The sequence below is a fragment of the Myotis myotis genome, unplaced genomic scaffold (assembly GCF_014108235.1).
Source record: "Myotis myotis isolate mMyoMyo1 unplaced genomic scaffold, mMyoMyo1.p scaffold_m19_p_5, whole genome shotgun sequence".
In the NCBI taxonomy this organism is placed as follows: Eukaryota; Metazoa; Chordata; class Mammalia; order Chiroptera; family Vespertilionidae; genus Myotis; species Myotis myotis.
The window spans coordinates 13,203,013-13,218,988 of NW_023416357.1; the positions used below are offsets into that span (position 1 = coordinate 13,203,013).

The 15,976-nt window shown below is 50.5% G+C and overlaps 1 protein-coding gene across 1 annotated transcript in view; it reads right to left on the reverse strand.

The window, feature by feature from the left end:
- LOC118655674 (death associated protein) overlaps nt 1-15,976 on the reverse strand; it is a 52,305-nt gene continuing 36,329 nt past the window's right edge. The window contains exons 3-4 of the mRNA XM_036307777.1: nt 3,271-3,313; nt 1-1,915 (exon numbers count right to left, since the gene is read on the reverse strand). Of these exons, the coding sequence (XP_036163670.1) occupies nt 1,802-1,915; nt 3,271-3,313 (157 nt within the window). The 3' untranslated portion in view covers nt 1-1,801. The remainder of the gene's footprint in view (nt 1,916-3,270; nt 3,314-15,976) is intronic.

Sequence of the window (15,976 nt, forward strand, 5' to 3'; positions counted from 1 at the left end):
TGAGGAGAAATGCAGGGGCTTTATTATAATCAGTATTATTCTTCAAGTTAACAACTGGTACTCATTCAGGAAACAGTATGCTTTCAGCGAGCCACAGATACAGGCCAGGTGCAACTACAAGTACATAAACATGCCCCTTGGGAAACAGCACGGCGCTCCTGCCTGCAAACCCAGGTATCAACATCGCGCCTACATTTCTGTAGCGGAAGGTGCAAGGGTCTGCACAGGCCTGACCTGCACTGTCTGCTCTCAGCGCCCTTCTGGGATGCCAACTCTGGGGGGTGGGGTGGGGGTGGGGAGCTGCTTGCTCCATGTGCCCCACGACCATGCTGCCCACAGAGTGTGCCTCTCCAAAGCCAGCCTTGGTGTATACCAACCTCTCAGACTAAGAAATACCAGATATGATCACATGATACCTTGAAGGTTAGACTCCAGCTTCTGCAAGCCAGTGGGAGGAAACGACACGGCCTTCAGAAAGCCAGGCAGGGCTTTTCCCTCAGGGGAGGGCATGGGTCTGCCTCGGTCTGAGTCACCCCTGCTCATCGCAGCTCTGGACTGAATGGCATCGCAAGGCTGGTGGCAGGCACGCTGCTCACAGCGCACTGCTGGCCTGCAGCAAATGCCACTGCTGGCAAGTGGGGTGGCTGACGGGAGGGCCCTCCCCAGGCCTCTGCTCAGGAAGATCTGAAGGAACCTTTGGCTTTTCAGAAAAGCAGGCACTACACCCCCAAGCCAGAGAGCAGCCCAGCGTGGCTCTGGGCAGGAAACGCACAGAAAGCGGGGCCATCTGACGGGCCCAAGTGAAGGTGGGCCCAGCAAACGTGCACAGGCAGAAGGAATCTGGACAGCTGGGCCACTGGCACACAGGCTTTTCTAGCTCTAATGGAATGTGGTGTCTCTTGTTCCCAGGGAGACAAAGGGCAGGCTCGGTCTGTTCTCTCTGTGTTCACTTCTCTCCCCATGCAGTCTGTGCTCTTGCTGTGTGTCCAGAATTGGCTGTCCGTCTGCCTGGCCAGTGGCCACTTCCAGAACTCAGAGACAGCTCTAGAGGTGAGTGACGACAAACACGAATTTGTCTTGATTGCTCGGGCGCAGGCTGCCTTGATGGCAGGGCAGTGCTGGACTTGGGACCCACACTGAGATCTCCTCCCAGAGGTACTACCTTTGGGCAAACTACCTGCCCTCCAATTTTTCAGCAAGATGACTCCTGTAATAACAGAGCCATCTCAGAGATGCAAACTTTTCTTTGGTCCTTCTGGGGTCGCCCTGCACAGGGACCCCTGGTAGCACAGGGAGTGACATTCAGGGTTGCTATGGTCCGTTTTAAGTTTTCTTTGATGTCTTTCTGAAACCCACCCCCGTAATGAACACCCTCATTTCTTGTGCTCCCTTATGTGTGCAGATTTGATTGTCCTGGTACTCAGAAGCATAAAACGATTGAGCTTTCCTCCTAATCTCAATCCAACCCTCCCACATTTGTGCCCCTTTGTTTTTAAGACCATAGGCAGGACTTTTAGTCAATGGCTGAAATAGTTCTAAAGCTAAACTCTGAGCAACTTCATTTTGCTCAGAACTCGGCAGGTTCTGCTAATGGCCCCTCACCAAACAGGACTCCCTGGGAACAAGGTTTGGGGTTTGTTTCTAGCTTTGATTTGGAAATATAAGGCAAAGGAAGGGCGCGTTGCTTTGCCTTAGATCTCCCACTGGAAAAGTGTTTGGAAGAAAATGCAGTTTTCTTTGCCGGGGAAATACCAAATGTCGGGAACCAGGCACGGCAGGGGAGGGCGCTGGGTCCTCGCGGTCACTTGCGAGGCTGCTGGATGTGCTGGGTTCTATGGGACGGGTACTTGTCCATGGAGGCGTGGGGCTTCTGGTGAGCCACCTGAGCGGCTGCTGGGGGGAAGTCCTTGTCGCCCTGTCGGAGACAAAGAAGGAAGGCATGGTGTCATCAACACTGACTAGCTGGGTTCGTGCAGGAGCAAGGCCCCAACCCCGAGTCCACCGTGTCCCTGCAGCGTGGGTGATGGACTGGGGGCCTGTGGGCAGGCAGGAGCCTGTCCCCTGGCCTGTGGGGTCCCTGAAGCTCCCTGGGGAGCGGGGGGGCACTGAGGCCCACACACCACCCAGAAGGTGAGGATCTGGCTGTCTCTGCCCACACGCCTTGCCCACACGCCTGAGATTGGAAACTACATGTGTTTGGGTGTCTTCTGCTAGAACTGCTCCTGTAATTGTCTGAACTGGGGGCCAGACAGAATCCAATCCAGGCCTTCCATTCAGATCTGCCACCACAGCTGTGAGCCGGGAAGGATACCAAAGGGTAGAGCTATAAGGTGTGAGACAGCACCTGTCTTCACCTGCCGAGCCTTGGAGAAGGTACCCCTGTCTCCAGGGAGGAATCACTGGGTGCCACAGGGCCTGTGAGGCTGCTGCCAGGGCTGCTCCGGCTAACCAACTGGCCATGGTTGACCTCAAACTTGTGTCTGCATTTAATTTTCTCACATGTAGTAGATGTGCCACTCATCTGTCCCAGCGTCTCAGCACGGCTGTGGTGAGCTGTCCCCAGCAACGACACACATCATATGCTAAGTGCTCAGCTGTACTGTGAGCCACAGAACTGTGGGTGGTGTTAGTTAGCGTATCCTCCTCACAATGGGAGTTAGCTGGTGGGAGGGCTGGAGTTACAGAACACTGGGTTCACCACAAGAGGGCGCTCTTTGTAAAGGGTATCACTAAAGCCCATGTGTTTAGACCAGGGGTTGGCAAGCACTTTCTGTAATATGTCAGGTAGTAAATATTTTTAGGCTTTGCAGGTCATACTCTCTGCCTCAACTATTTGGTTGGCCACTGCAGCATGAAAGCAGCTGCAGACGATGCATACATGATGGGCGTGGCTGTGTGCCACGAAAACTTCACGCTGAAATCTGAATTGCATATAATTTTCACATGTCATGAATATAGACTTCTTACTTTGATTTTTTTCAACTATTTAAAAATGTAAAAGCATTCTCAGCTCAGTCTCCCAGAAGCACTTGGCCAGTGGGTAGCTGTGGTCCCCGGCCAAGTTCAAAAAGACGGGAGACAGGTGAGGAGGAGGAGAGGCAGCTGCTCCCACCCCTGCTGTGTGCTCCATGCCGTCACTGTCCCTAGTTCCCCCTATGCGCTCGTGGACAGGAGACCACAGGACACCACTGGCCCCATGGAAGAATGGGGTTAGCAAAGACAAGGGACCGAAAGACCTCACGCTGAGGCCCATGTGATGAAGGCTCTTACCCGGGCGATGACACCGGAGATGTACACGGTGGGTTTAGGCGGGCTGTAAGACAAGAAGGGAAAAGACAATTTAGCAGAAAACTCACAAAAGGGGGCTGTGGCAGCGACAACAGGTGGATGAGGTCAGTTTGAGGGGAGGGAATAAGCATGGCTGAGGAGGGAAGAGAAGTGGGAAGGTTATTTCACCACAACTACCACCTGGCCGCTGGCTCAGGACACCTGTGGAGTCCTCCGGAGGGAGGCCAGGCAGGGGAGTGGCTGGAAAGCACTTTCCTCTTGTTCTTTGGTTCGCCCTCAGTCCTCAATTTGTAACTACGGGCAAGCCCAGTGGTGTTGGTTTCAGACTGCAGACATAGGCGTCCCTGAAGCAGTAAGTCAGGGTCACACTGGATGAACTGGAGACTCTAGGAAGCTCCCTGTTCTGTGAGCTGAGGGCCCCCTTCCACAGTCCTCGTGGGGCCCGTGGCTTCCAGCAGCTGCTAAGGGGAAAGACCCACAGCCAATGCACTCCTGGCCCCTAGGAGACCCCAAGCAGGTCCTTCCGAAGCTATTGTCAATGTCAACATCTTCTATCCTACTGAGCTCGCCACTGTCACCAAAACTGAGGGGATGGACATAGGGGCCAAAGTCATACATGTTCATAGTTGAGAATCAGACAAACCCAAACATGTTAGAATCTAGGAGGAGCCTGAAATAGAGATGGTTCTGTTCTGATAATTATGCAGCATCACCTTCCAGTAAAGCCCGGCCATCTGTAGGTGCGGTGAGCCCGTGACTACTTCCATCATTGCCAGTTTACATTGGTTTTGTAACCTACATCAAGCCTCTGAAGGCAGAAACAGAGACACACCCTCCCCACGCAGCAAGAGCCACATATCCCGTTTCTCTAGATATATATGTTCGATGTATTGTTGAAAAGCAGACAAGCAGAAAAAAATTAAAGTCACTTCTCTCTGTTATGATCTGTATGACCCTGATGCACAGAACTGAACTATAAAGAACTGTACCTGAATGAGCAGGCTGCGCTCTGCGAAGGTGGAGTGTCTGGCCCCTGGGAGAGGGTTGGCCCTGTTGCAGGCAGAACAGCAGCCTGCAGCGCCCACCGCAGTGTCTGTCCCAGCACCTGCTCACCCCTGTGTGCGTGTGCGTGGAGAAAGGGTCTCCAGCCGCGGTGCCCTGCCATGGGGCCCTGCACTTCCACCGGTGGCCTCCCTGGCCTCAGGGAGCCTCAGAGGTGACCCTTCCCACCCTGGCCCCGGGCGTCTCCCACGTTAAACACGACCAGGGTGGGTCCTAGGTCTTGACTGAGCATGCCTGAGGAAATGCCTGTGTGGATGGCTATGATCAGAGGTCTCTGACCCTGCTGCGGCCGGGACATCAGAAAATGCAGGCAGATGCTGCAGCCTCATTCCTGCCCTCTGCTGCCCAGTGGCAGGTATAGCGCTTACCTTCCTGGCACCCACTTTAGCATCTCCCCTCAAGCGAGCCTCTCAAGGAGACAGTCACAGTGTGATGCCGAATGGCTAGAACACTTTGGACTCTGGGGCTAAAGGAGACCTCTCACCCACCGCCAGTCCCAGCTCAGTCCCTAAGGGGAGTCAGAGACTGACAGCAGACCTCAGGGCCACACAGCGATTCTCCTAGCTAACCCCTATCTTACAGAGGCGCCCACTCTGACTCGTTAGCACTTAAGCTGCTGAGTTTTGAGGGCATTTTGGATTCCACTCATCGAAGGACAGTGTAGCAGAGAAGAGCCTGTTGGACTCAGAGGGAAGGCAATAGTCCTGCGGATCCAGCAGGTTGGAGAAGAGGTTCTTGCTGCAGAGTGCACCATTTCTGTGTTGTTTTTTAAACAACACTGAAGAATTGTGCTGGACTTGCAGAGTCTCCTCCACGCTGGCGGGCAGACTCCAGCCTGTGTTGCTCTGCTACACCACCTTCCTCAGAGCGCAAGCTCTCCCCTCCCCGCCAAGTGTGCTGCAAACCCCAGCTAGCTCAGCAACTAATTAACATTTAAAAAATTTACCTGTAAGCCATTTTTAATTGTACAATTCAGTGCCATTAAGTACATTCACAATGTTATACAACCATCACCACGATCCATTTCCAGAACTTGATCATCAACAGAAACTCCACCTAGTAAGCAGTAACTCCCCAGTCCCCCTTCCCATAAACCCTGGTAGCTGCTGTTCTACTTTCTGTCCTGAGAATTCTACTAGTCTAGTACCCCGTGTAAGTGGAATCATACAGTCTTTCTCTTTTTGTGACTGGCTATTTCACTGAACATTACGTCTGCAAGGTTCATCCATGTTGTAGCATGACAGAATTTCCTTGCTTCTCAAATGCTGAGTGGTATTTCATTGTGTGGATAGACCACATTTTGTTTATCCATTCATCTGTGATGGACTCTTAAGTTGTTTCTCCCTTTGGACTATTGGGATTAATGATGCTATGGCCATGGGTGTACCAGTATCTGAGATCTGAGACCCTACTTTCAATTCTTCCGTGTGGACACTCAGAAGTAGAGTCGCTGGGCCATGTGTTAATCCTGTGTTTAACCTGAGGAGCCATCATCTTGATGTCCACGACAGTCCCAACATTTCACATTCCCACCAGCAATGCACACGGTTCCGGTGTCTCACACCTCACCAACACTTGTTATTGTCTGTTTTGTTTTTTTTTTAAATGTATTTTATTGATTTTTTACAGAGAGGAAGGGAGATAGAGAGTTAGAAACATCGATGAGAGAGAATCATCGATCAGCTGCCTCCTGCACATCCCCTACTGGGGATGTGCCCGCAACCCAGGTACATGCCCTTGACCGGAATCGAACCTGGGACCTCTCAGTCCGCAGGCTGACGCTCTATCCACTGAGCCAAACCGGTTTCGGCAGTCTGGTTTTTTTGATAGTATTCATCCTAATGCGTGAGTGGTATCTCACTGTGGTTTAGATTTAGCAGATAATTTTAAGAATAAGCTTTTCTGTATCTTGAAATAATGAATATTAATCTGTACTGAGCATTCATTCAAGGTCTTTGTGACACGAACTCCCCCCACCCCTAAAAAAGTCTTCTTCTCTTTTCTAAAACTGGAAAGGCCGTACTCGATGGTGAGGACGCAGGGCAACCGCCTCCTGTGTACCACTCGCCAGCACTGCCTGTACCATACAGCCTCACGCTGACATAGCATGCGTTGCACTGCGCGTTCCATCCAGCTTGGCCCTGAGCTTCACTGCTTTTTTCACCTACAATTAATAGCATCTCAAACTGGTAAGCATTTGTTTATTATATCTATACAGGAAAAACTCTTCCTCAACTCCTTGAGCTATGGTAGCTTACACCAAAATTCACATGAGAAACCCTGGTAAAGCGTCTGCTTGCAAAACCATGTTTGCAAAAACGCGTATTTTCAATTCCATTAGGGCTCCATGCAAAGCATAACCTACATTTCCAAGATTCTAGAAACTGTGATCACGGCTCCCAGGATTTATTTAATCTGATGGAAATCATTCTGACAGCTGCTGTTTTGAAGACGCAACATGACTTTCTCTCAGGAAACAGAGACACTGAAAAATATCACTCCTGCCTTCCCACACCCTCAGGCCTCTCAGTTTTAAAAGCCACACTTACTTAAAATGGAAGAAACTGCAAGTGAGGCAGAATTAGTGGAGGCTAGAGCCCAGATAACACCTCCTATCCATCAGCAGAAACTGTGGCTTCCACAACTGGCCTGTTGGCCTGAGGGTTTGATGCACATAGCTTTTCAGGGAACCCCTGTTAAGGAACACACCAAAGTCTTACCAGTGTCATCTCTCCTGAACAAAACTTGCCTATTATTTATTTTCCTTGATGGATAAAGTGTATGCCTTATAGGCATTCCAGACAGGCAGAATTGAAATGCCAGAAAATGCTTTGTGAATGGGTGACCCCAGGGAATGCAGACACCCTCAGGACCAGTTTTGTGATCTCATCGTTAAATGAAAAGTCCCCAGGGCTGAGAAACGGAATTCATATTTATAACACTCCCCTGAACTCTAAAACAGTGATTATTGAAATATCTGTCAATATATTTTATTCAACTCAACTTACCTAAAACATACCAGCCCAATGTGCAATCACTAGGAAAATCATTGAGATTATAGTAGTTGACATCTTCGAGTGCCCCACGACTTCATACCTGGACAGTCGGTGTAGGTCCCGGGCGACATGACGCTCTCTGCCCAGCTCTGAGCAGTCCCAATTGACCTTGGCAGCCCAGCTTCCCTCCCATGCGGTCATCGGCAGCACTGAGGCACCCAGAAAGGCTACATGAGGGCCTGGGAGGAGGTCATCATGGGGCACGCCCTCCCCTCCTGGTAAGAAAGCGCTTGAGTACTCAGAAGGGATTTCCCCCTAAAATCTCCCTAAAAGCCCAAGTTGCCTGTGAGTCAGGGAGCGGCTGTCATACACATTCAGGCCCAGAGAACTGTGTCACAGTCTCGATTTCATTTTCCAACAAGCAGGACACAGTTCTGTGAGAAGGGCCCCTTCTCATCTGATGCCCAATGACAGAGGCACCCCATTTAACCAGCAGCCTTCTACCTAGGGACACCACACTGCTCCCAGACCATGCGGCCTTTGGGGAATCTATGCAGGGCCACAAGGGGATGGGGAGGTACCCTGACTCCCCCAAATCCAGCCCCACTAATGGAAACACAGTGCACCCCGCCACTGATGGGATGGAGGGCTTCCCTGTGCCTGGAGGAGCCACAATGCCACCCACAGACTTGACAGTGCTGGCCCAGCCCGTCCCGTGGCCAGAGAGAGAGCGAGGGCAGCACAGCTTCCATCTTCAGCGAGCTCACGCCAGTGCAGGAGTCAGGGTTAAAATTTTAAGTTGGGATGATGCTAGGAAAGAATCAGGCAGGTGCTCTGCTAAATACACTTGTGGGGCCTAATACATAGAGGGGAGCCAATACAGACCTGGGGAGGTGATGTTTAAGCTGAGGTCCGTGTGTGCAGGTGTACGCACCTGTGCACGACAAGTGTGACAGGAAGGGGGACACAATGCCAGGGCCCCGTGCACCAAAGGAAGGGGCGCGATTTAATTTGCTTTTGTTAGCACAAAGTCAGCAAGGTCTTGGGGGCGGAGGGGGGGAGGCGCTTCTCCTACAATGATGGGGTGGGCGATTTGGGGTGTGGCCCACTCGCATGATGAACACCTGGGAAAAACCATCCTCTTGCCAAACCCCCTAAGAAGGACAGAGCCGTATGGCAACTTAGAAGCAGATTCTGCTCTAAACCTGTGGCTTTGTGTTTCCATGGAATTCACGGAAGAATATATTCCCACCTGCGGTGATTTTAAATATATTTCCCAGTAAATAGATGAAAAACAAATCCTTTCTAGTCATTTTAGTTCTTGCAATAGCTTTCCAGCGTGGTGTTCATTTATTTGGGTTATTAATTTTCTAGACACGGAAATAATATTTAGTGTGGCTGGTGACCAGAGGGGAACATCTTACTCGACTGCACCCAACATTTCTTTGCAATGTCATTCTCCCAAGTTTGACAGTCAAGGTTGTTTCTCTTTTCCAGCTGATTCCAGAGGCTGAGGGCTCCCACAAGATGGCACTGCGGGCCCTCATACAGGGCGCTCAGGCTGGCCAGGCTCAGCCAGGCCGAGGACAGTGAGAGCCCACATCCTTGGCAGGGGCTACTGGCACCTCAGGACAAGTATGTCCCCCTTTTTCCCTAAGAAATACGTACTTCTCCGGTGAGTGTGACTACAGTAAAATAAAACACAACCTAAGTGCTTTACATTCTAAATCCGAGAGGAAATATTCTGGACCCCAATTCCCTCTAGGTTTGGGACACGGAATTTATAGTGGTTCTGTTAAAGGGCATACGCAGGCTCTCCTGGGGGAGAGCGTTTGAGGTCGTGTTCAAACTGGTCCTGTAACAAAGGACTGAACCTCAGTCATCAGCGTCAGCAGTGGCTTTCTCTGCTCCCTTATTCTAACCTAATGACCTGAGGCTGCTGTGACTTCAGGACAAAACCTTGTCCAGGCTATAGGAATCCCTTCCAGAGACGAGAGGCCTCTCTGAGCCTCAGTGTCTATCTGATAAATGGGAACAATCCCTATTTCATGGAGCAGTTGACAGTCAGAGAGGCTCCTAGGCTCTGCCTCCGAAGTGCCTTCTCACAGCTCCTTACGCAGGGAAACCCTGTTCTCCCACACACCCCGAGAACAATGTGCATCGTTATCATACAACCTGTGCAACTATCAGGTATGTATTAGAAGTTCTAAATGTTACTTCATTTCAGTAACATTTACACTTAAAACTATCCCATCTTTGATTCTGAACACATTTGTTTTAGTGTCTTCCTTTTTAATTTCAATTAAAAGAAAGTGCCAATGAATAGTTAATGCTGACCAGATGGGTGCTAAAATATTAGAGTATTTATTATGTATATTGTGAAACCAGATCTAGTAGGCGTCTTTGGGTCAAGAGTCACGTCTTATAATGGGTGATTTTGGGGAGGAGGGTGTCCATGGTTCAAAGTACAAAGGACATATCTTCTAGGACAGTGGTTCTCAACCTGTGGGTTGTGACCCCTTTGGCAGTCAAATGACCCTTTCACAGGGGTCGCCTAAGACCATCCTGCATATCAGATATTTACATTACGATTCATAACAGTAGCAACATTACAGTTATGAAGTAGCAATGAAAATAATTTTATGGTGGAGTCACAACATGAGGAACTGTATTTAAAGGGCCAGAATGTTGAGGACCACTGTTCTAGGAGGACATGTATTACAGCTTTAAGAAAGGAAAATGAATGTATACGTAGAAAAAAATCTGACAACTGCTAGCAGAATTCCTATTAAAAAGAAGTATATGTTAATCCTATCTAATAGAAGTAATATGCAAATTGACCATCACTCCAACACACAAGATGGCCGCCCCCATGTGGTCAAAGATGGCCAGCAGGGGAGGGCAGGGCAATCAGGCCTGCATGGGAGGGCAGTTGGGGGGACCAGGCCTGCAAGGGAGGGCAATTGGGGGGGGGACCAGGCCTGCAAGGGAGGGCAGTTGGGGGGGACCAGGCCTGCAGGGGAGGGCAGTTAGGGGTGACCAGGCTGGCAGTTAGGGGTGACCAGGCCAGCAGGGGAGGGCAGTTGGGGTGACCGGGCCAGCAGGGGAGGGCAGGTGGGGATGACCAGGCCTTCAGGGGAGGACAATTAGGGGTGGCAGGCTGGCAGGGGAGGGCAGTTAGGGGCAATCGGGCCGGCAGGGGAGCAGTTAGGCATTAATTAGGCTGGCAGGGGAGTGGTTAGCAGGTGATCAGGCTGGCAGGCAGAAATGGTTAGGGGCAATCAGGCAGGAGAGTGGTTGGGAGCCAGCAGTCCTGGACTGTGAGAGGGAGGTCCGACATCCCTTGAGAGGTCCCAGATTGGAGAGGGTGCAGGCTATGCTGAGGGACACCCCATCCCTCCCCCTGTGCACTAATTTCATGCACTGGGCCTCTAGTACTCAATAAAATAGCAGACACCAAAAACGGATGTGGTCTGGGCCTACTTCTGTCTCTGGAAGTCCAGGTGGCTGACCTGAAGTGAGACTAGCGTCTCCAGGATGGGTGGTGGAAAATCCAGCAATCAGAGGAGATGCCAGATTTAATTTGCTCTCGAGGACTTTTAGGGGGCCTCTCTTAGGGAGCTTTGCATCCAGCAAAAGTCAAAAGTCCTGGGAAGACTAAACACAGCTTAGGTTAAAGTCAAGTACCTGGAGTGACTGATAAGAGTGTTCGGACTTCTCTGTTGCTGGATTCACCAGTGATTATATTCTTAATCCACCCTCCAAACGCATGGCAGCCACAGCCCCTCCCCAGTCGGGCAGACAGTCAATTCAGCTGCTGCCTGGCTCTGTGACCCTCCTCAGACCACACCATGCCTTCATGCCTTTTCAGGAATTAACAGAAAAAGAGGAGCCATGTCAAGTATGTAAACTAACCCCACTGCCAATTCTGCTTACTTTTTAAACCAGCTCGTGCATTAGGATGACTTCCATTCAATCCAAGAGCCCCACCCCAGCCCACCCCCATGTGTGAGGCCCACAGCACATACAAGGTGAGACTCAGGAGAGAACTCTGAGGGGTTGGTTAGCATGTGCAATGCAGCAGCTTTATCCAGGTCACATCCACATTCGCTAGAGGTGGTTATCACACTTGTAAAAATGGGGGCAGAGAAGCACCTCCCTACACCTGGAGGATAGCTTGCCTCCGTGACCTGAGGCCACACTCCAGCACCACAGGCTTCCCCTACCAGGCCATGGTACACCACAGCCACAGAGAGGGCGGCCAGGAGGAGACAGCCTGCTGATCTCTCAGCAGGCTGGACATGACATGCTCTGAAGGATGTTAGGGCTAAATATAAACTTAATGTCTAAGAACTCAAAGAAGAGCCAATATTTCATCATTCTCACTTTGGCCTAGCCCTCAGACCAGGGCCTCTCTCCTTCCACCCGATGGGCAAGTAAGTCTGCACCTAAGGCCCATCTATTCCAAGAGAGTGATGGGAAGTGTGAGAACAGCATGGCCACATTTCAGAGGCCTCCAGGGTTACCGACCAACAGGTAAGCACCACAACCAATGTAAATGATTTAGATGCCAGCTGAGGTTGGGAGAAAGGAGGAAATGGGCCTTTTTCTTCCTTTTAACACCTGCCGGCCCAGCAGGGAGTGGTTTGTTAGTTGGGAGGGAAAAAGATCTCAGAGAGCTGATTCTGGCACAGCTGCACAAATGCCCAGGGCATGGCGGGTCCGTATATGTGGATCCCTGCACATCAACACTGTGCCCGTGCCTGTGCATTGAATAAATAGTTACTGAGCAACCACCAGTGCCAGCCACAGGGCTGGGTACTGGAGACCCGGTGTGATCAACCAGAAGGGAACGCCCTTCTGGGGCCTAAGGGCACCAGGGCGCTGGGCTCTGCAGGGTGGATCCAGTACTCACAACAGATTTGACGTCCTTGCTAATGGACCCAGGGCCCTTGTTCCCAGGTCACATGCTGTAGGTAAGATAACCCCATTGTTTTGCATTTTGTTAGCCAGAACCAGAAAACACTGCCTGACAAACAGAAGGCCTTGTGTGGACAAGGGAAAGAATACTGGAAACCAGAACTATTCCAGAAAATCCGCACCCCGGCCCCCGCTCTGGAGGAGTGGGTATCAATCGCCTGGGTTATAGCAGCTGATGACTGAGTGGTCACCTTGGAGACTGGAAGGAAGGGCCCTAAGGACCAGTAATACCCAGGAGGAAACCTGGGAAGGTGAGAGGCACAGAGTCTGCCTGGGGCACGTGGGTGCACGGTCTCCTTTGCTAGGAGGCTTTCCCTAGGAAACCAAGAGTGCAGTATTTCAAATAAGGTCTGTGAACAAAGCACCCAGATAAAACCATCAGCATCTGTGTTGCCTGTTTCAGAGAGGCAGGTGGCGATGGAATGGGGGCACTAACTCGGGAACACTCTTAAAAGAAGTTCTATCATGAATCCCAAACAGGAGTTCTTCTGAAGCTCAAGGTGCAATCTGTTGCTTTTCCTCAGCATTTGCCGCAAAAAGATGCTCATTTGAATATAAAGACAAACCCAGCATCTGTAGGTTTAGTAACAGGGCTGTGAGGGAGTCCTAAAACGAGAATCGGTGACATAAGAATAAACACTCTCTGTACTGCAGTCTTCAACAATCACTGCAAAGCAGATGGCATCGTATTTGTCTTCCTGTCCTTTCCTGGAGGAAAAAAACAGCCAACCCCTGCTGCCTCTTCTTTGACCAGTTACCCCGTGTGATTACTAACAGTGCCTCCTTTCACTCTCAAAAGCACACCGGCTTACACACACCGCACAGTCACTCCTGCGAGACACAGATTCTAGAGTGATCCCCAACGTTCCTGGGGCTCCAGGAGCTTCATCTTGCAGAGAAGAAATGCTGGTCCTCTCTTTGCCTGTAGGCCTCGAGCTTGGCCAGTTGGTAAACACCAGTCCAGAAGGAGCTCATGTGTTATCTTTTCATTGCTTTCCCTGGCCCTGTGGCATGAACTGACTTTCCCAGCTGTATTTCCACAAGAACTTCCCATTTATCACACTCTGGTGCAGGCTCTGACACACCTAGCTCCCCTTCAAGGTCAAGGTCAATGATTGAATTTGTTGTGTCCCCAGCACCTGGCATAGTGTCTGGAACACTGAGAGACTCAACAGGTGCCATCAGCACTGAATGAGCGTCAGCAGCACAGTCTGTGCAGGGAGGGAATGAACCCAGGTGATTAACTGGGGTTGTTTGTGGCACGTAACTCCTTGTGCACGGAGAGCCTCAAGGCTTGCAGAGGAGCAATCCGAGATATGTGGATTCACCTCTGTTACCTGCAATTTGGCTGGGCAGGATCTGCTGGTGATGGGAGATAACCAAGCAAATGGGCTTGTGCTCCAGTGTGAGCCACACTGAACTTGAAGACTAGCAAACAGTTTTTCTCCCTTTTAAGAGAGAGGTCAGGCTAAGACAGCTGTGGGCAAACTACGGCGCGCGGGCCGGATCCGGCCCATTTGAAATGAATAAAACTAAAAAAAAAGACCGTACCCTTTTATGTAATGATGTTTACTTTGAATTTATATTAGTTCACACAAACACTCCATCCATGCTTTTGTTCCGGCCCTCCGGTCCAGTTTAAGAACCCACTGTGGCCCTCGAGTCAAAAAGTTTGCCCACCCCTGGGCTAAGAGGTACTTTCTCAGATCATCTCAAGTCAAACTTGAGAATGATGATGGAACCACAAACTGAATCTTAAATAAGGAGAGAGGGAGTGTCTTGTAAGAACACTTTTGAGAGTCTGAATTAATAAATTTAATAGGAAAAAAACCCCATCAACATTCCCATCTTCCTGGCAATTCCTGGAAGCTACCAATAAGGGCTGGATTTCTTTGCAGGACTCTTGGCATATTTTCCTAAAAATCCGGAATGGGGCCAGCCTTGACTCATGAACCAGGAGGTCGAGGTTCGATTCCTGGTCAGGGCACATGCCGGGGTTTGTGGGCTCCATCCCTGGTAGGGGACATGCAGGAGGCAGCTGATTGATTCTCTCTCATCATTGATGTCCCTCCCTCCCTCCCTCCCTCCCTCCCTCCCCCTTCCCCTCTCCCTCTCCCTCTCCCTCTCCCTCTCCCTCTCCCTTCCTCTCTCTGAAAATCACTGAAAACATAGAAAAAATCTGGAATGGTTCAAAAAGTACAGGTGATCAGACTGAGGCCCAGGCTCAAAAGCAGTCAACCTGGTGAAGAAACTGACATCCTTTTTTATAAAGTGTGACTTCACTCATGACAATAGAACCAACGCGAAACAAAGGGGAACTTCATGTCCAAGGCATTTCTCTGGAGCTTGGAGAAGAGAAAGATTATGCAGCCACTCTGCCCACCTCAACACGGACAGTTTACCATGCTGGGTTCTCCAATACCTGAAGGATCCAGGTCTTTAATTAGAACATGGCTTCTCCTTACCATGGCCACCCCTGACTCCTGGCTTTGGTCATCTGCACGTTGAGTGTCAGGAAAGAGCTGCTTCCGTTCCCTTCCACTCAACTCGGGCACCTAAGAGCACACGCTGAGAGGACAGGGCTGGTGAGGACTCACTCCAGGGCAGCAGGCCACACTCACGGAGAAGAGCGCTCTCCAAGCAGGCCATTACCTGTTTTGATGTAGGATGTTTCCCTTTAGAAACGATATGAATGATGCTTAGGCCTCTATACTATCTCCTAATCCATGCAAACCAGTGTGGGACACTAGATGCCAGGTCTGCGTCTCAGGGCTGGCTGGTTTCCACAGCCTTGCAGGCCCTGGGCCCAGGCAGGGAGGGAAGCGCCGGCCCCAGTGGGCTGGCCAGTTTGCTGTGTGTCAGGCACTCTACACCTGGGAAGAGTTGTGTGGGATTCTGTTTCAGAGTTCAGAAAGCATCACGGGAAGAGTAGCCCAGGGAAGTTAGTTCTAAAAGGACTCTTTTTCCCTCACAATTCAAAAAAATATTGATAGGATCCTTAAGAGATGAATAAATTATTAAACTATTAAGACGCTGCTATAAAAATCAGGGGTGGGGAACCTTTTTTCTGCCAAGGGCCATTTGGATATTTATAATATCATTTTGGGGCCATACAAAATTATCGACTTAAAAATTAGCCTGCTATATTTGGCCAAACATTTAACTAATTCACCCCTAATGCCTTGGCAGGGCCAGATCAAATGATTTCATGAGACTTATATGGCCCACAGGCCGGACATTCCCCACCCCTGCTATACATATACGGTGTTAATTCAATAATTCATAATGGACTGGTACAAGATTTCTAAGACTCATAAAATACTGCTGGCTTTTGGAGGTAGTTAGCTTTCTGGGTGCGTGCTAATTGTTCCTTTACAGGGAAGCCTGGGTGGGGGCGGTACTAGCGAGCCTGTGGAGCTCTGGTGGAGGAGAAAGCAGGGCTCCATAGTGCGATGGGCCAGGCACTGGCTTGTCTCTGGGTGAGAGGAGGCAGGGAGGGGTTCCGCAGCACCCCAAGGCTTCTGGCCAGGTGCCAGGACAGTGATCAGCAGTCACAGGGTGCGGCAATCTCTCATCTGAAACCACTAACAGAACAGCCTGTTCCTCAAACGCTGGGCCAGCATGGTGACATTGACCTTCACCTGGGCCTG